The sequence below is a fragment of the Lygodium microphyllum genome, chromosome 4, assembly GCF_053477565.2.
Source record: "Lygodium microphyllum isolate KBCC chromosome 4, Lygodium_microphyllum_v1.1.10, whole genome shotgun sequence".
Taxonomy (NCBI): Eukaryota; Viridiplantae; Streptophyta; class Polypodiopsida; order Schizaeales; family Lygodiaceae; genus Lygodium; species Lygodium microphyllum.
In genome coordinates, this window is record NC_141138.1 from 9,163,689 (window position 1) to 9,184,251 (window position 20,563).

The window sequence follows — 20,563 nt, forward strand, 5'->3', positions numbered from 1 at the left end:
AATAATGATTTGATCAAATGGAGAAAAGAGAGTGGTCATACAAGGTCCAAGGCCCTGTTTACGCAGGTCAAGATGCGCAACTAAAAGCTTGAATTTTATTAAATGCATAAAATTGTGTTTACATTGTATGACGCTAAACAGTCAGGTCACACATGCAGGAGATCATTCCCAGCCTTGTAAGCTGATGAAATTTATATAGGCAATCAACTTCATGTTACAACCTAGGGAACTAAATCAGGCATGCAGCAAGTTTCTTTTCACACACAGCCAGTATTTGCTGTTTATTTGGACGGTATGATGGGTCAATCACTCACTTTACTAATGTTAATGATGGCAGTTGCAGAATGTCCAAGACAAACGAACCAGTTTGATAGACTATCTTGAGGAATATTACACAAGATGAAATCAATGTACGGATAATATCTAGGTAAATCAAGGAGAGGGACATGAATATTTAAGGGCAAGCTTAAGCACCAAAAGAAACCCATCATACTTATAGCATTAGTTTTTTTACTAGCATAAGGGGAGACAATTTAAACAAGTTTACTGATCTTCTTGGATTGTTTAGAAAGTATGAACTTCTGTTTTATAATCCCCATTGTTGGGGCAAGAGTATAATCACCTGACACAAGATGACCATCAAACCAACAGAAATGGAATGTCTGTACAAATTCACCTTGCTATCAACAGAATCTTTCTAGAGCATTGCTAAGAAGCTCAATTCAGGATTACTTATGACCAGATCTTCACCACCAGGCCCAGCAGCATTTCTATTTGGTCTAATCTCAAAACCAACATAAGGACAAAGTTGGGCTGACCAACTCACAATTTCAACTGCATGCTTAAGGATTTCATTTTTGCATAAATATCAACACTTCTGGGGTGAATTTTGTCCCCGACTATGAAATCATGCACCTTGTTGTCTACCTCAATAAATGCTCTAGCTGGTTTTTTCCATCCATTCGAACATTTCCTTAATGCTTCAATCTTCTCTGCATACTCCCACATGCCAGCCTGGGCATATATACTTGACATCAGCACAAAAACAACAGCATTTTCATAGTTCAATATGATGAGATGGTCAAAGCATCGTCTTCCAAGGTTAACAGAATGGTGTCTTCTACAACAACTTAGCAATGACGTCCAGCCTACTACGTTAGCTCTACATGGAATGGTCTCAAGTAAATCTTCTGCTTTCTCCATGTCATGCTCTTGGCACAAAAGGTCTAGGACAGAGTTGTAATGTTCTAATTTTGGTAGAATGCCATACTCATCTCTCATGCTCTTTAAATGCAAAAAACCTTTCGCAGTAAGACCAGCATGACTGCATGCTGAAATCAAACTGAGAAATGCGACACTGTCTGGCTTCAAGCCTGCTTGTTGCATGCTTTCAAAACTTTGCAAAGCCATACGATAATCATTATGTTGTGCATATCCTGCAATTAACGCACTCCATACCACAACATTTCGCTCAGGTACACTCTCAAACAGATTCTTTGCATCTTCAAGGCTTCCACATTTTGCATACATATCAATAAGAGTAGTAGCGATGACAACATTCACTGTGCATCCACTATTAATAATGTAGCTATGGACCTGCCTGCCTTGATGTAATGCTGACATATTGGCACATGCCTTCAAAGTGTAAACAAAGGTGACAAGGTCAGCCTGCACACACTCTTCTTGCATGTTCTTGAAAAGTTTAAGAGCTTCCTGACTGTGATCATGCAGAGTGTAAGTGGCAATCAATGCATTCCATGCCATCAAAGTTCTGATCTGCAGTTTGTCAAATAAAATGCATGTGTCCTCAAGACTACCTAAACTAGCATACATGTTCATCAAGGAGCTACCAAGAAATGAATCTGCTTCCCAGCCAGTCAAAATGATTTGGGCATGAAGTTCTCTTCCCTTGTCCAGGTAATCTGGACTAAAAAGTGCTTTCAAGATGCAAGAGAATGACACAGGATCTGGTTCTATGCCTTCTTTTTGCATTTCTTCAAAAAGATCCAAAGCCTCCTGAATGTGTTCTTGTTGGGTATATCCTCCAATCAAAGAGCTCCATGTCACAACATCTCGATTGGGTAGTGTATCAAAAATAACATGTGCATCTGGTAGGTATCCACACTTGGCATACATGCCAACTAGAGCATTACAGATAAGTTCCTCTTGCTCCAACCCCCTCTCCACTATACGACTATGAACTTGCATGCCTTTACTCAGATGGATTGCGCTAGAGCATGCTTTCAAGGTTGCTGTGAATGTTACTTGATCAGGACATACGTCTGCATGTTGTAACTGATCATAAAGTTTGACAGTAACTTCACTGCATGCTTGCAGGTTAAAACCCACAATGAAAGCATTCCAAGCAACAATGTTTTGTTTTGGCAGCTTGTTAAGCACCACATGAGCATCAATGAGACTTTCACATTTTGCATACATATCAATAAGGGCGCTGCCAACACCTACATCAGTTTCAACCCCACATCCAATAAGACAGGCATGAATATAGCGACCATATTCCAATGCTCCAATGCTAGAACAAGCTTTTAAGGTGCAAATAAAGGTTACTATATCTGGCGATAACCAGTCCTTATGCATTTTATCAAACAGCTGAAGGGCCTTTTCAGCCTGGTTACATTGAGTGAAGCCAGCAATCAGTGCACTGCATGCCACAACACCTTGTTCCCATGACCTGTCAAACATACAACATGCTCTGTGTAGGTCTCCACATCTGGCATAGAGACACACAAGGGCATTGCTGATAATTGCATCTGTCTCAAAGCCTCTTTCAAGAATATGAGCATGAAGGTCATAAGCCTTGCCTAAATCTACCAGATTAGAAAACGCTTTCAATATGCAAATAAATGTAACCAAATCTGGTTCCATTCCTTCCCGTTGCATTAGCTGAAAAGTTTCCAGTGCCTCCTGACTGTGGCCATGTTGTGCATATCCTGTAATTAGTGTGCTCCATGCCACAACATTTCTCACTGGAAGTCTCTCAAATACCATGCATGAATCAGAAATGCTACCACAATCTGAATACATGCAAATGAGTGCACTGCCAACATGTAAGTCTGACCCTAGCCCATCCTCCACGATATGTGCATGAACAATCTTACCCTGATCTAATGCTGCTAATTTTGAACATGCTTTCAAGACTGACACGTAAACATATCCATCTGGTTTCACTGTTGAGAACCTCATCTCCTCATACAACTTGAGAGCTTGGTCATCATAACCAAAATCAGCATGCAAAGAAATAAGCGCACTCCAGGAATACACATTTGGTCCTGTTAACTTCAGGAATGCCTGCTCTGCTTCTGCAAGATCCCCAAAAGCAGCAAACATGCGAACAAGAAAGCTTCCCAATACAGCATTGGAATCCAATCCACTTTCAACAGCAAGGGCATGCACCTTCCTTCCTGTTGCCGCATCTTTATTACTAATGCATGTCTGAAGACAGAGTAGAAAGGCATCAACATCAACAATGGCATGTTGTTGACTGCACTGTGTTTGAAACTCTTCTTCCTCAAGTACTCCTTTTCCATCAAATACTGTACTGACAACTCCAAAAACAAAGAAAAATAAACTGAAGTGTCATTCCCTGAAACCCTGCCACATGAAGTAACAAGTACAAGACATAAAAGTAAAAGTCAAGAGTAAAAAAGGATTAGCACTTACTGTTCGAATTGCAACATGAAGTAACAAGCACAAAGTAAAAGTCACAGGTTAGTCCTTATTGCTCAAATTGCAAGCACAACATTGTCCAATTAACTAATTACTTTGACCACTAAGCAAGGTGGAAGCTTTTTTCTTTTCTTTCCCTAGAAAAAGAGAATTCTATAAATTAATGGAATTTAACCACAAAACCTGCACATGCAATAGCTGAAACTGAAAGCAAGTTCTTCTTTATGCCAAGTACATACAAAACCTTTTCAAGCATGATAATTTTCCCACCTATTGCAACAGCAAGAATCTGTACAATGCCTTGGATTGCATGTCAAGTATTATTTGCACATACAACTGATCCCCTTTTTTATTCATTTGCATATGATACAAACAAGTTGCAAAAGGATGTTATTGTGAGAGTGTGCAACACAAAGAGGAAAGTGAACACGAAGAGGAGACAGAGAGAATGCATGAGAGAGAAGAAACAATGTGACTACAATGGCTGGAGGTACAAGGCTGCAACAATCAGCCCCAACATGCAGCTCTACACGTCAATGTGGGCGCCAAACGGTAGCCGGGGGATGAGAGAATAAGGAGGGTTGGCTGATCACGAAGGATCAATGATGGATAATAGATAATGAAAGTGGGAGGGTAGGCTGCCTATATATGGGCGAAAAAGAGGGAAAACCCTAAATGTGGTCAAACCCCTTTAAAAATAGCCAAAAGTGCACAAAAAGAAATGCACTAATGTGCCCTCCATCTAAAGTAGTCTAAAAGACATAAAATAACAAACAAATACAATGTCAGAGCTCCTAATGTCCTCGTTTGACTCTGACTGAGGCTCACAACTAGGAGATGACCACACAAGACACACGACTGCTAACACCCCCTCTCAGATCCTAGATGTGGCAAAAGGCCAAAGGAGATGCAAATCCAAGGGTGGCAAGAAGAGTGCTAATATCGATGAAGTCCGTTGATGAACAAAGCCAACCAAGGAGTAAGACCCCTCTCCATATAAACAGCCGATCAAACGGAACCACCAAAGGGTAATGGAAATGGAGAGGCATCAAAAGGATCACTCCAAAAAACTCCAGTCGAGGATGAGTGAGTCAAGCCTCTAACCCAACTATGAGACAATAGCGAGAAACTATCAAAGGTACCATAAGCTGCATAGAAAGAATAGGGACCAAGGACCAAGTGGGAAGGGATGGTGACTTGATGACGAAAAAAAGGGATAGCCCCGAAAAAAAAGGCCCAAAGTAGACTAGAAACCTTGAAGCAACTCCTAATGATCTTAGGAAGCCCCCTTTAAAACACAAAGGGCTAAGAAATCCACAGCCACATCACCAATATCGTCCCCCTCTAAAAGGGATGGGAGGTATGAGGAAACCACCAGAGGAGATGGTGGGAGATGGGATAGAACCTATGGTAAAAATGGTGCACAATCAAGAACAAGTGCAACTATAGAAAGATGCCTCAGTGGGCCTTACACAAAGAAAGGGGAATGGAGCATAGATAGTCCCTCTAGCCAAGGACCCCGAGATAGTAGTTGGTGTCAAAGAGAAAAGTTATAATAAGTTATACCCGATAGGTACTAGATGATACCTGGTGTCAGACCTAGGCTTAGACCAATTTATCGGCCACTCACGTCAGTAGTGACATTAAAGACTAGGCATTAATTAACTAACTAATTCTGATCTAAGGATCAGTAACTCCTCAAGGATACTTGGAAGACAAATTGGCCTAGCCAATTTAATTATTGGCTAGCGGAATTAATTTTTTTAACACTAGAATAATTATTAAATTAAGTTTTAAATTTAATATTCTAAAATTAATTTAATAAGCAAGATAATGCTAAAAAATGAATTAGAAGGCTGCCACTTGGCAAGACTTACCCATGCAAGTGAAAAAAACGTTTTTAGGGGCTCGTGGAAGTCTGTTCCAACCATTGTAAGAGAGGAGGCTCTTAGAGAGCAAGAAGAGACTATTGCTATGATTTGTAACCACCAAGGATCAATCCTACAGTAAGTAACAACAATTTGAATCCCTCCAAGAATAGGTGACAACAAGTTAAAAAAACGTTTTTAGGAGCTGGTGGAAGTCTATTCTAACCACTGTGAGAGAAGGCTCTTCGAGAGCAAGGAGATGTTGTTGCTATGATTTGCAACCACTAAGGATTTTCTTTAGTGCCCATTCAATATGGAACCGGTCCTAACACTCAGACAAACCATTAGTTCAATTTGTCCCAATGGTTGCCTCTTCTGGCTATAGAAAGATCCCGGCTTAATCCAAGAGAACCCTGGGGATTAAAAGCAACAGCAACTAAAGAAAAGAAAAATAAAATATTTATATAAGTAAATAAGAAAAGCAACTGCAAAAAGTATTACCGCTTGGTGTCAGTATAACTAAGATTCTTTGATCTCCTCTGCTAATCCAAGTGCCTCTCGCTATCAAAATTGCCCAGCAAGCCTCCAAACCAATTTGCCCCTTGATTTGCTTGGGGATTGCCCTTCACCTTGCTTCTTGAACGACAAAATTATCCCCAGATCTGATATTGGCTGGTTGGCCTTTTGAATCTCCTTGAAATTCATTAATTTCAATTGTTGGAATTTAAGTCCTAGGCTCTAATTTTAAGCACGTATCACGAGATGGTTGTCAAAACCCTAATTTCTTCTATAATTAGGGTATACAGGAGAGATTGATTGAAATCTCTTTCTTTGATGGCTCAAACTGCTCAAAAATGTTGAGATAACTTAAGAAATGACTGGGGAATGAGAGAGAATGGTGTAGAGAAAAATTTCGGAGTTTCATTGTGAGAAGTACTGAAAAATTGTTGATACCTTGCTTAAACAGCCATAGAACCTATCACCTATAGCTTAGGGCCACTAGAAAGATTGCTACCTTCTCCAGTGGTTTGGGACTGTGTCCTTAGCCATTGGAGAGGGTGCAAGACAATGAATCTAGCTAAGATAGAAGATGCACATGTGAGAATACTCACAGAATAAAAGTCACCGTAATTGAGCCACATTACACTTTTTGATGTGGTTGCAATGATAAAAGTTGCTCGAAACAACTTAAGGAATGTAGAGGTTACTATCCCTAAAATTTAGGGAGTTACTATTTTTGGATCCCAGAATTTGTTCGCGTCATTATCTTCGTTTTTGCACGAGGATTAATTCTCTGGTCATCCTGAGGTCAAATTTTGCACCGATCATGGAGAATTTTAGACCAGAAGGTTTATAAGGGAAATTTGTTACATGTACGCCATGTGGCACAAATTCCCAAAAGAAAGAGAGAGAGAGAGAGAGAGAGAGAGAGAGAAAGAGAGAGCATTAAAAAAAACGTAATAGGAATGAGGGACAGATCTAAAGTGAAGTTTTGAAGGAGCTGAGGGTAGATTGCTGCAATTTTATCAACTATAGAGAGTACTTTTTCGTCTCTGACTCATGTACAAAGGTAGAGCTTGCTCCCTCTGGTCAACTCTCTCTCTATTATTAGAGGAAATGCTCTGCATGATGGGCTGATTCCATCGAAGGTACAGTTCTGTGTTTTCTTTGAACTTTTGCAAAGGCAAGAGCCTCACTGTCCAGGTTCAAGAGCAGCTGTTGGCTTCTCCAATGCAGGAACTAAAGAAAGGAATGACCATGCCACACAGGAACAGGGTTTTTCAATTCTGATTTAGTGTTGTTTGTGGGACTTTTTTACTGCTGGAATAATGCCAAGGTGAAAGGGATCTTGTTCTAGATATGTTGGACAGTAAAACAGTAAATACAGAGTTCTACAGACTACAATTCTGCACATGAATCATTGAGTTATGGTCACAAAAAATGCTTTTCTAAAAGGGATGTTCTGGATATGCTAGACAGTAAGAACAGTGAATACAGAGTTCTGTAGACTGCAATTCTGCACATGATTCATTGAATTATGGTCACAGAAAATGCTTTCCTAAAAGGGATGTTGTTTTGGTCAAATTGTATATTGTCCTTATACAACTGGGATTTACTCAGAAAAGATGAAAACCAACTGTTCACAGGTTATGTATTTTGAAACATTTCATTTTTGTAACTTTCCATCTTTTAATTGATAAAGAAATATCGAGAGAGGCGCCGGTCTTCAGGGCCAATCTAGTGTTGAGCGAGGTAGTGAGGTCTCTGTTTGTGTGTGTGTGTGTGTGTGTGTGTGTGTGTGTGTGTGTGAGAGAGAGAGAGAGAGAGAGAGAGAAAGAGAGAAAAAATCAGGTGTTAATTGAAGAAACTGTTAGCAGTCATGTTTGTCATGCCTTGTCATCTCCTGCTTGTGAGCCTCAGTCTGAGTCAGACGAGGACATTAGGAGCTCTGACATGTCTGTCATGTGTTATGATGGGGGAGGCTAGTCACTCTTGACTGGCTCTCTTAGGTTGTGTATTTCTTTTTGGCCTCTTTTAGTGGGCAACCACTGGCTGCCCGGCCACTTGTTGGTCATTGTTGTGGGGCGCCCATTTTAGGGCATTTTTAGGGTTTGCGCCCATTTTAGGGTTAGGGTTAGGGTTTGTCCTTTGCCTATTTATAGGCAGCCCCCCTCCCCACTTGATCACTTGTCTTCTTGCAGATTCCGACACTCCTCCCCCGTGGTGGTGCTACCATCGTCATCAGCCTGATCTGGTGCCCTCACTGACGCTGTGGGCTGCGAGCAGGGACTGATCAGTCCATTTCAGTGTATTCAGCATTCATTTCAGTCAGTGCAGATTTTCTTCCTTCATTCTCTGCTTTCTCTCTCCTCTCCTCTGTGTTCGTATTTCCTCTTCCGTTGCGCACTCTCACATGGTATCAGAGCTAAAGGAGAGTACACAGAGCTGAGTTTTATGCGGGAGAACACCCACTTTGCGTTTGCTGGTCAAGACGTCTCCAACAGCTGAGGCGTCACCTTCTGCACCATCTCCTTGATCAAGGCGGCCTGTTTTGGTGTCACATATTTGCGTTTGCTGCTGGCGCCTTCTCCAGTGGCTGCCACGTCATCACCAACCTCTTCCTGCTTGCGTTTTCAGCCTGGGCGGCCCTCCTCCAGCTGGGCGACACTCCTCCAGCCTGCGCCTTGCTGTTCTGGCTGTTGTTCCATCTTCAGGCGGCTCTTTTCCTGCTGGCGACCTATTCCCAGGCTGCGTTTTCAGGCAGGAGGCTGTTTTTCTGTGGTGACTGCATCGTTAGCATTTGCGTTTGACATCATCCTTGCGTTCTGTGCAAGGCGGCCAGCTCAGGAGCTTCTGGTGTTTGTGTTTCGGCACCGGCAACCTTCCCTTGTTGTGTTTTGGTGTTTGCAGATATCGAAGATGTCTTCTCATCAGTTTACGGGCTTTGATGACTCAGATGACGAGCTTTTGTCTCGACACTCATCTGAACGGAGGCGTGATTTCCAGAGTCTATTCCTCTTTCTCGTCCCCCTTCTATTCATGTATCTCGGCGAGCCCCTTCCAGTGGGCCGAAGATGTAGCCTTTGGTACCCCCTGTACAGGTACCCGTACTTCCTCAACTGCCCAAAGAGGACCGGTTGGATGGCTCCAACTTTTCTCTATGGTCCTGCAAGGTGGAGTGTATCTTGGACTCCTTCGATCTTTGGGAGCTTGTTTCTGTTCCTATTCCCCGGCCTAAGGTGGATCTCGCAGATGGGACATCTATGGATCGTGCAGCCTTATGGGATCGGCTCAATTCTAGAGCCAGATCTTTCCTCTTTCTGAGTTTGCAGGATTCTGTCCTTGTTCATGTTCACAGGTTGAAGACTACAGCAGACGTGTGGAGAAAGCTCGCATCTCTCTATCAACAGAAGATGTTTGCCCACCGGATATCTCTCGAAAAGAAGTTGCGGATACTTGCTATTGATGATAGTCCTTCCATGAAGGACCACATCAACAGATTACAGGATATGAGGGATGAGCTTGCATCCCTCGGTCGGACGATATCTTCTGAAGACATGGTATTGATTCTTTTGACTCAGCTGCCATCGCCTCGGTTTGATGTCTTCTACACCAGCCTTCTTACATCGAGGACCCGTGAGAAGCTTCTATGGGAGGAGCTATCCCCGCTTGTCTTGAAGCATGACGAGCGACTCAGAGAGGTCAGTGCTAGTGGATCCGACTCCACTAGTGCCTTTGTTGCAGGTTCGGGAGGACAGAAGAAGAAGAAGAAGTCAAAGGCTAAGAAGAAGGACAGTTCTTCAGGCTCTGACACAGATTCAAAGAGACTGAAGTGCCCACACTGTGGAAAAGGGACACATCCCAAGGAGAAATGTTGGAAGAAGTACCCTCACCTTCGTCCGGGAGCGAAGGGTGGATCTACATCGGAGCCTTCTTCTACCTCTACACCAGCTGTTACCCATGAGTTAGTGTTCCTTCATATCCATGCTTTGAAGGAGGATCCTTCTTCCGTGGCTGCAGTGTCTTCTGCGCAGCCTTGGTTAGTGGACAGTGGTGCTTCGAGTCATATGACTCCCCGAGGTGATTTGTTACAGGATCTCCGTCCATTAGAGGGTTCAGTCACTATTGGTGACATTTTATCGGTGCCTATTAGTGGTGTTGGCACATTGCCTTTGTTTACCGACCGACCTTCGAGCTCCTTTTCACAGGCCCTACATGTTCCGGATTTGGGCCTTCCCCTCCTCTCAGTTTATGGCCTTATGAGGCTTGGCACACGCGTGATCTTCACCGAGCATGCCGTTGTTATTGAGGATTCTTTTACAGAAGCTGTCTTATCTACAGGTTGGCAGGAGAGCGGGCTTTACAGACTCCATTCCCCTTCTTTGATGCAGGGTCCTCCGCGGCAGTCTATTGCTACACCCGTTCCCGCTTGTGCACCTTCTATTCCATAGGTTCCTTCCCATCCCCCACCTTCTCCTCCAGTGGTTCCCTCGTACCCCCTATCCCTTTCAGAGGGGGACGATCTCGGTGATGCGGCTGTGGATTCCCTGGCCCCTAGTGTTTTAGAGGGGGATTCCCAGGATCGTGAGGAGCTCCTTCAGCGGCAATCTACATCGACGAACTTCATCGACATTGGCATTCCTCTTGCCACCCCAGGATCTAATTCCTCTTCGGCCTTCAGCCACATCCAGGATCTGAGAGGGGGTGTTAGCAATCATGTTTGTCATGCCTTGTCATCTCCTGCCTGTGAGCCTCAGTCTGAGTCAGACGAGGACATTAGGAGCTCTGACATGTCTGTCATGTGTTATGATGGGGGAGGCTAGTCACTCTTGACTGGCTCTCTTAGGTTGTGTATTTCTTTTTGGCCTCTTTTAGTGGGCAGCCACTGGCTGCCTGGCCACTTTTTGGTCATTGTTGTGGGGCGCCCATTTTAGGGCATTTTTAGGGTTTGCGCCCATTTTAGGGTTAGGGTTAGGGTTTGTCCTTTGCCTATTTATAGGCAGCCCCCCTCCCCACTTGATCACTTGTCTTCTTGCAGATTCCGACATTCCTCCCCCGTGGTGGTGCTGCCATCGTCATCAGCCTGATCTGGTGCCCTCACTAACGCTGTGGGCTGCATGCAGGGACTGATCAGTCCATTTCAGTGTATTCGGCATTCATTTCAGTCAGTGCAGATTTTCTTCCTTCATTCTCTGCTTTCTCTCTCCTCTCCTCTGTGTTCGTATTTCCTCTTCCGTTGCGCACTCTCACAGAAACTACCGCTTTATGTGAGTCATAGACTGGTTTCATGGTTCCATCCCGGGATTTGAATTCTTTTCTATAAGAATTTATGGGTGAAAAGGCCATACACACACGATTTACAGAGATGACAGGACTAGAGAGATGGCAGACATGGATAACGCCAAAGGAAAACTCCCTCATGAAGAAGAGAGTTCTTCTACTGCTCATAGACACCAAAGAGAGAGTATATGGTACACAGGTGTCAGCACCTTCTAGAACCGAAATTGAACCACAGGATGAGGAGCAAGAACAAGAGGACTTGTTTATGGCACACCACCTCAATATGGTTGGCTCTTTCCAACAGCTTGTAAAGAATCCTTGGATGCAAAAATTTTGAAGTCGCATAATGAGGATTCTCAGGCTAAGTCATCACATCATACCAGGAGCGCTCAAAAAAGGCAAACCTCTAATGTGCGTGAGCATGTGGAAAAGACACCAAACATGGAGACGAGTCTAGTGCAACAAGAAGCACAAGCACAGGATCAAGGAGTGAATGGTCAAGGCAATTATGCACAAGTGGCACAGCAAACTATTCCTCCTCAGTTTGCTACTTATCTTGGTTACTTTGGTGGTGGGTCAGTTTTTCAAGCAATGGCTGGATTACCCACAGGTTATCAAGTATACTTGCCCAGAGGGCCACCAAGAATGATGCCTATTGAGGCAATGAACCCACTTTATGCTAATATTGGTCTACAGCCCCGTTATCAGACTTTTGCAGAGTCCTTATTTGACGCCTAGAGTACAAAATGCAATAGCTGGTTTTTTTCAGCCTAAAGGGCATATGGCAGCTAAGACAGGTGAAATGAATGTTGATAATGTGCCTAGGGGACTCCCCTTTTTACAGCCACCTGTCTATGACAACCTGATACCAAAAAGTGCAAAGCCTAAAGACTATAAAGAGGGTGGTCAGGCATTAAAGTTTGAAACCTTCAGTGGTATGCAAGATAAGCTGAAAGCTTTGACATTTATACAGCAGTTTGATGCAGCTTACACTGGAGGGAATTTTACTGAGACTTCTAAGGTGCGGAAGGCTGCAACTTTTTGAAAGGTAATGCTTTGTAGTGGTGAAACATATTGTTCATGCAAGGATATGCACCTACCACTTGGATCCATTTTAAACAGTTGTTTGCAGCCTCATGGTTAACTAGCACGTTTAAAGTAGATGTCATGACTACATGGCATAAATTGAACGTGGCAAATTGTGCGGATTTAGAAGAGTACAATAAGAAATTTTGGCAAGCACTTTTGCCCGTGAGTTCTTACAGGACAGTGCCCCTGTCAGAACAAATTGAAAAGTACTGTTGCGGTTTGCCCAAAGCCATCACGAATTATTGTACCAAAACTAGGGTTACAAATATGGTACAGTTAATTGAAAATGTTGGTGTGGCAAATACATTGTTGGAAGGAAAAGCTCACAACTTTAAAGGCACTGAAAAGAAGGATTATCAGTTTAAGCAAGATCCTGGCAAGAAGAAGAAGCAATTTCCAAAAAAGACCAGCTTTACAAAGAAGTCTTTTTGAAAGAAAAGATTTCAATAGCAACCTCAGACTTATTTTAAGAAGGGCAAGGGACAGAAGAGGCCACTTTTTGGCAAATCATTTGAAGAAAGAAAGGCTTTAATGATGGCTGGGAAATGCTTTATATGTGAACAAAAAGGCCATATTGCTTTCAAGTGCCCACAGCAATCTTCTAAAGATGCGGAGGATAAAGATAATTGAAAATGTTGTACAATTAATTGAAAATGTTGGTGTGGCAAATACATTGTTGGAAGGAAAAGCTCACAACTTTAAAGGCACTGAAAAGAAGGATTATCAGTTTAAGCAAGATCCTGGCAAGAAGAAGAAGCAATTTCCAAAAAAGACCAGCTTTACAAAGAAGTCTTTTTGAAAGAAAAGATTTCAATAGCAACCTCAGACTTATTTTAAGAAGGGCAAGGGACAGAAGAGGCCACTTTTTGGCAAATCATTTGAAGAAAGAAAGGCTTTAATGATGGCTGGGAAATGCTTTATATGTGAACAAAAAGGCCATATTGCTTCTAAGTGCCCACAGCAATCTTCTAAAGATGCGGAGGATAAAGATACGCCAAGTAAAAAGAAGCCCGACATTGACTTAGTGTCTGATATGGTGGAAGATCAATCAGCTAATGATGCTACAGAATTGTGTAGAGCTTGAGGAAAGATCAAAGATTCCACAATGCTTATTTTCTTTGATCCTGGAGCTCGTGCAAACTTTATCTCATCGGCATTGGCAGCTAAGCTAGGTATACGTCATAGCACGAGGGAGTTTTAGAAAGGGGGGAAACGGAAACGGAAAAAACCGGAGTTTCAGAGTTTCGGCTAAAATTTGGAAACAGGGAAATGGGGAAACAACGTTTTGGATTGTACACTAAAAAAAATACAGTAATATATAGGTATGTAAATATATCAATGCCTACAACAACAACATGTATCCAAATTTCATACAAAACTTTGAGTCTTTATGTCATATGATTGAAATCATGATTCATTACACATTTCACGACTCACGACTCACGACTCACAAGTGAAGATTGAGGAGTCAAGACTGAGGACAATGGTTGAAACTTAAGACAACTTAACACAATTAAGACTTAATTTTCAAAACTTAAGGCAACAAAATGAATTAGAATTTATCACTCATGAATAATCTATGATCTAAAGAGCAATGAAGACTGACATCAAGAACAATGGAACAAGAATCAAGATGCATAATAAGTGGGATCAAGATACAATGATAGTAACTATGTCATGTGAATAATCTGTTAAAACTCCAAAGTCCTGGACTCCAGTGAGGCTATAACTATCAACATCAATGAACAACAGGCAACTCTAGTCTGGACTCTCCACTGCTAAACTGACTCTTGTATATCACGAGTCATGACTCATGACTCATCCAAACTCTGAGGATCTGTGCACCATCTCCTCGTCCGACTCGGAGGATCCTAATCGAGAAGTTGATGAAGTAGCCTTAGCCTCATCCTCAGACTCTAGCTCTGACTCTGTCTGTGATGCACGACCATGTGTGGCCCTCGCTCTAACCCTCCTCTCTGCACGAGTCTCATACACCAGTGCCGATAGCTCCTCATAGAGCATGGAGTAGATATCCTGCTGCTCCTGTGGTATCTGCAAAATGTCACGCACCTTCTCTATATCAATCTTGTCAACATTCACCTGTAAAGGTGAACGATCCAAGCAAATTAGCAATGTCAAGTGTCAAGGACTCAAGGTTAAAAAGTTAATTATACATAATACTAATCATTACCAATTTACCTGTGAAGGCTCAAGGGACAGAGCAGTCCTCTCAAGAAGCTGAAGATTACAATGGCAAAACACTAAATGCTCCAATTGGGCAGTTGTAAGCTTGTTTCTCTTTTTAGTATAAAAGAGGACCCATGTGCTCTAGTTCCTCTCAGCAAGTCCTGAACTACAATCTTGCAAGAGGACCTGAATGGCAATGCGTTTCTATTCAAATTTAAGAGATTAAGATTAAGTAATTGGCAATTGCTAATATGTATGCCGCAAAATTAACATTTGAGTAGGCAATAGATTACAAAACTTGTTACCTAGGTTGCATAATGCATTAGATAATCAAGATTCAAAATATAAAAGTCACCAGTCACATACCAAAGTAAGAGCACAATTGCCGTATTTCTCCTACCAAGAGACAAGCTAAAGCTGTGTCTCTTGAAGCCTAGCTGTGGGTCTGCCAAAATAAAGAGAATGATTATGAAATGCCAGCAAATCATCTTCTACTCTTCTCATCATATCTATATTATCCCCTGTGAGACGCCTCATTTCAATAAGCAAGTCAAGACAATGGGATGCACATGGAGTCCATATTATGCTAAAAAACTCCTCCTCAAGCATACGTCCCATAGACACACAATTGCTTCCATTATCTGTCACCACCTACACCACATTTTGGACTCCTATGTCCATGATGACCTGTCGAATTTGCTCCCAAATGAAAGCTCCTGTGATGGTAAGACCTAAGACAAATGCATCGATGGTCTTAATGAACATGGTGCCTTTACATGAAGACACCAAAACATTGTAAACATTCCTTCAGCACATATCTGACCATCCATCGCATAATATTGTGCATCCATATTTCACCCATGTCTCCTTCAAGGGCTCCAATTGAGCCTCTATAGATGCTTTCTCCTTTCGGAGCTTCCATGTGTGTAATGCATCTGCGGATGGGCCTTCCCACTCACACCCTATTCGGCTCACTGCCTTGATTGTCTTCTTCCATTGATGTGTAATGGCCACATTGAAAGGGATAGCACATCGAATAAAAACCTTATGAGTTCCCTAGTTGCCTCCAGAATTGCCTGCCTTCGAAGTCCTGCATGGACACTTGCACCATGCAAGGAGCCATTTAGTCCACCACCACTAGAAGATGGCAACGGGTTCCTTTTTGCACTTGGACACGATACGGATATGGATACACTTCCTTTTTATGGGCCACTGGCACTTCCAATTTGGCTAGCGCCACTAGGCCCACTAGCCTCTCTTTGCTCCACTTGTGCTTCATTAGCCCGATCTGGTATCATTTCATCCTCTTCCAACTCAATACCTGTACGCTTTCAGCGCCAAAGATGGAGACTTACTGTTACTTCTACCGGCACATTAGCACAAGGCCCAACGTCTTCGTTAAAAACGCATGCAAAGTGGTCTTTCACGTGCGTTACACTCCCCGATTTCTCCAATCCATAATAGTTGCACCACCACTTCTTTGATCTACCGGAGCCCTCGTATCCCTTGATTGGAGTAACGTGCCTCCAATATGGGTCCGACGACATGATATAATTAGCTTTTAGGACCTAGATAATGGATTAAAGGAGGAGAAGAAAAAAAAGAAGAATATTTTTTTTTAAAAAAAGAAGAAGGAAAAAGAAGGAACAAGTAGAAGAAGGAGAAGGAGAAGAAGAAGAGCTTAGAGGAAGAGGAAGAGGAAGAGAAAGAGGAGGCGGAAGCTCAAGGCGGGAGCTGGAGGTCCGAGGAGGAGGAGGCGAGAGCTGCTGAGTACTCAATGTGCCGCACGTGTGAATCGGAAAGAAGAATGAATCAAATCGCGATCCGGCGCTGGATAACCACTCTGAAACAAGCCATAGGATTCCGAAACGGCGGTCTCTCGTTTTCGTCCTAGTCCGAAACGGCCGATTCGTTTCAGCACTGCCGAAACAGCGTTTCAAGATACTATGGTATACGTCCCGAGGAAATGGGATCAATTGGACATACTGATTTGGTATGCCTAGGACATACTGAACCTATCACCCCCATTCTTGGCAAACTCCGTATGCACATTCAGAGCTATGTGGACACAGAGGAGTGTCACAAGTGGAGCAGCGGTGGAAGCATAAACATGTGCTGAAATAAACTGCTGAAACACAAGACAAAAAGAGAAAAGAAAAGAACACGATACAGATGAGAACTCAGATGTATGCACGGGAAATGGAATCCATATATCTGAACACGAGACAGTCGCATACAACAGTGAGTCACTGGCTGCGTGGGCACTGGCATTGGCTCCTCTCTCCACAGAGTCTACAGATGGTGAAGGTGATGACGATGATACTGACTGAGGAGGAGCACTAAGTATAAATAGGCTGAAAAAAGTGGGGAGCAATAATGCTGGTCGGACAGCATTAATGCTGGCCGACTGCTGCATAAAATGCTCCACTGGCATAAAATGCCACACCATAAAAATACCTAAAATACCTAATAAAAATGCCCAACCCAGATCAAGCTCAGATTCACACATGAGTTGACAAATACTCTGCTAATACCCTCTCTCAAATCATGAGTGATCTGATATAATACAATAGTACAAGGAAAAGGGATCAGAAACTATACAACATAGAACCACCAAGTAGAACCATGGATACCCAAGCAGTGGGTGATCAAGCCACCACCAAGGTGCCTCGGAGAGAACCTGATGTCGATGTTGATCGTACCAAACACCTGAAAATAGAGAAGATCATAGCATGTCTCTGTGTCCATCACCAATGTCTCATAGTAGCATACAAGACCATCCGGGCAAAAATGCCCCTGAACATAGGTGACCATGGATTCCCCGCCTTTGGCCAGACCGCCAAAGTGTCCCCTCATGTGAGCTCCACAAGAAAGCCTCCCGCTCTCTGTCAGATAACCAGCTCATCATGAACCTGGATGTCAATCCCAGCTCCAAGATTGGATTCCGCCAGACTGAAGTCGATGCATCAGGGACATCCCTCTCTGGAACCTGTGCACCTGTATAAAAGTATAGATGAGGCACGGCTGCCCCATCTGAACACCCGCTCACACGCCCTCTCTGGCACAAGAGAGTCGTGAGGGATGACCTCATCACCACCACTAAAAAGCAGCCGAGGAAGGGGCCACCAAGCCCTTCCTGCGATCCGAAGAAGAGTATCCCTTCCGCGCCTTGGACTTCACCTTGGTCGGAGGATCTGAGCCGGAGTCGGATGAAGGAGAGGACTCATCGGTAGACTCAATATCCCGCTTCGTCTTCTGCTCCTTCTTCCTGGAAGCCGCTAACGTCTTGCAGTCCTTCCGCAAATGTCCCTTCTTGCCACAGTGGTAACACTGGGCCTTCGACTTCTTCTTCCCGTCACCCCTCTCTGAAGCTACATAAGCCTCGCCTCCATAATGTGCCGGAAGCCGCCCCTGTAATCTCAAGGATGTCTCATGCTCAAGAAGCATCGAGGTCATGTGTGTAAAACTGACAGGAGCCGATGATGTCTGCACCTGCAAAGCATTGGCCACTCCATCAAACTCTGGGGGGAGCTTGTAGAGGACCGTCCCGACGAGATGCGTCTCGGGAAGAGCACATTGCATGTGCCGAAGCTGGTCCTGTACCTGCGTAACACGAAGAAGAAAAGACTGAATAGTATCTTTCGGCTCAAACTTCATCTACTGGAGCTGGCCATAAAGTGTGACTGCCCGCATGGTGGAAGGTGCCTCGTACATCTGCTGCAACTTCTGCCATACTTCAGGAGATGTCCTACAAGAGGTAACCGCCGGTAAGACCGCTTTAGAAATACACTGAAGCAACGCCGAGTAAGCACGGGCATCGTCCGAGTCCCATGTGAGCACCGCTTCCTCATGGTTGTCCTCATCAAAGTCTTCAGGAAGAGGAAAAGGACGGAGAGGTCGAGCAATAGCTCCACAGACGATGTACCATAACCGCTTCTGCACAAACCAAGCTTTCATGACAGCACTCCATGTGAGATAATCAGGTCCATGTAACTTATCATCAGTGGAAGTGCATGGAGGAGCCATATGAAAGGTAGAGAGGAAACACAGCGAAAACACAAGCACAGATTGCAAAAAATGAGAGTTCACATGCAATATAACCCAAAATCTGATCAATAGAAGACAAAATCTGCTGTAGAAAGTCAAAAAATCAGTCAAAAACTGCCAAAAATAGCAAAAACGGCCAGAAGTAACAGTCACCCAGCCACGAAAGATGCTAAATCAGCAAAAACGCAGACTGTAAACTGGAGAAAAACAGGTAGAAAACTGTCGCCAGCAGCTGCAGATGAAAAACGCAGGCAGCAGAAGGTGCGTAGGCAGCAGGCGATGGCAAAACTGCAGAAAACGCAGGCTGAAAACAGCCCCAAAACAGGTCACCTGGCTGCGACAGCAGTCGTTTGATCAGTAGGGGTACAAAACAGTCCTGAAATCAGCAATAAAACACAGCAGAAACACACATCCTAAAAACTGATACCATGCCAGAAGTGGAGCAGCGGTGGAAGCATAAACATGTGCTGAAATAAACTGCTGAAACACAAGACAAAAAGAGAAAAGAAAAGAACACGATACAGATGAGAACTCAGATGTATGCACGGAAAATGGAATCCATATATCTGAACATGAGACAGTCGCGTACAACAGTGAGTCACTGGCTGCGTGGGCACTTGCACTGGCACTGGCTCCTCTCTCCACAAAGTCTGCAGATGGTGAAGGTGATGATGATGATACTGACTGAGGAGGAGCACTGAGTATAAATAGGCTGAAAAAGTGGGGAGCAATAATACTAGTCAGACAGCATTAATGCTGGCCGACTGCTGCATAAAATGCTCCACTGGCATAAAATGCCACACCAGAAAAATACCTAAAATACCTAATAAAAATGCCCAGCCCAGATCAAGCTCAGACTCACACATGAGCTGACAAATACTCTGCTAACAAGGAGTTCCATATTATGCCTTTAGAGGGCTGTGATGTTCTGTTGGGTATTCCATGGTGCCACACGAAGCATGCTATCTTGGATACTTACAATAGAACGATTACTCTTATACATAGGAGCAAGACTCATGTGTTAGACGTGAAGCTTCAAGGAGAGTTTGTGCCAATTGTTTTTGCTTCTGCAATTACTTCTGTAATGAAAAATCATATTTCTGCGTACTTGGTTTTTGCAAAGCAAGTTAATGAAGTTGACACTAGCGTGTCTGTACTAGATGAAAGTAGAAGGGCTTTCTTGGATAAATTCAGTGATTGTTTCTCAGATTCGTTACCAGGAGAGTTACCCCTTGAGAGACCTGAAGATCATACCATAGATCTTATTCCAGGGACTAATCCGCCCAATAGGCCACCGTACAGGGTCAGTGCAGCGCAGTAGAAAGAAATTATGACACAAGTTAATGAGCTTTTAGAGAAAGGACCAATTCAGCCCAATAGTTCTCTGTTTTGTTCACTGTGTTGCTAGTTCAAAAAAAGGACGGCTTTTGGCGAATGTGTATTGACTACAAAGCCTTGAATAAGAATACGATCAAGAACAGGTTTCCGATTCCGAGGATAGATGACATTCTTGATCGATTACATGAAGAAGAAATGTTTAGTAGGATAAATTTCAAAAGTGGGTACCATCAGATCAAAATCATGCCAAAGGATATCCATAAGACTGCTTTTAGAACAACATTTGGTCTCTATGAATTTTTAGTCATGCCGTTTGGATTGACCAATGCTCCTACCACGTTTAACAGGATGATGGATAGAATTTTCTGCCCTTATCGAAGTTTCGTTGACACATTCTTTGATGATATGATCATCTTTTCAAAGAATGAAGAGAAGCATAGAAAACACTTAGTTACAGTCTTTAATGAGCTTAAGCGTTACAGATTGCTCCTTAATGGCAAGAAGAGTGAATTCTTTTTGGAAGAGATTCACTTCCTTGGGAACATAGCAAAGCTTAGCACGAGCAT

The 20,563-nt window shown here is 43.2% G+C and overlaps 1 protein-coding gene across 4 annotated transcripts in view; it reads right to left on the reverse strand.

Moving 5' to 3' along the window:
* Positions 1-466: 466 nt before the first annotated feature.
* The window catches only part of LOC148036780 (pentatricopeptide repeat-containing protein At4g13650-like), a 28,150-nt gene continuing 8,053 nt past the window's right edge, over positions 467-20,563 (reverse strand). Inside the window, exon 3 of one of the 4 annotated variants that reach the window (XM_087675665.1) lies at positions 467-3,559. In XM_087675665.1, the coding sequence (XP_087531791.1) occupies positions 823-3,559 (2,737 nt within the window). In that variant the 3' untranslated portion in view covers positions 467-822. Of the gene's footprint in view, positions 3,613-20,563 lie in introns of all 4 variants that reach the window. The other 3 variants (XM_087675666.1, XM_087675667.1, XM_087675668.1) reach the window with 3 other exon arrangements.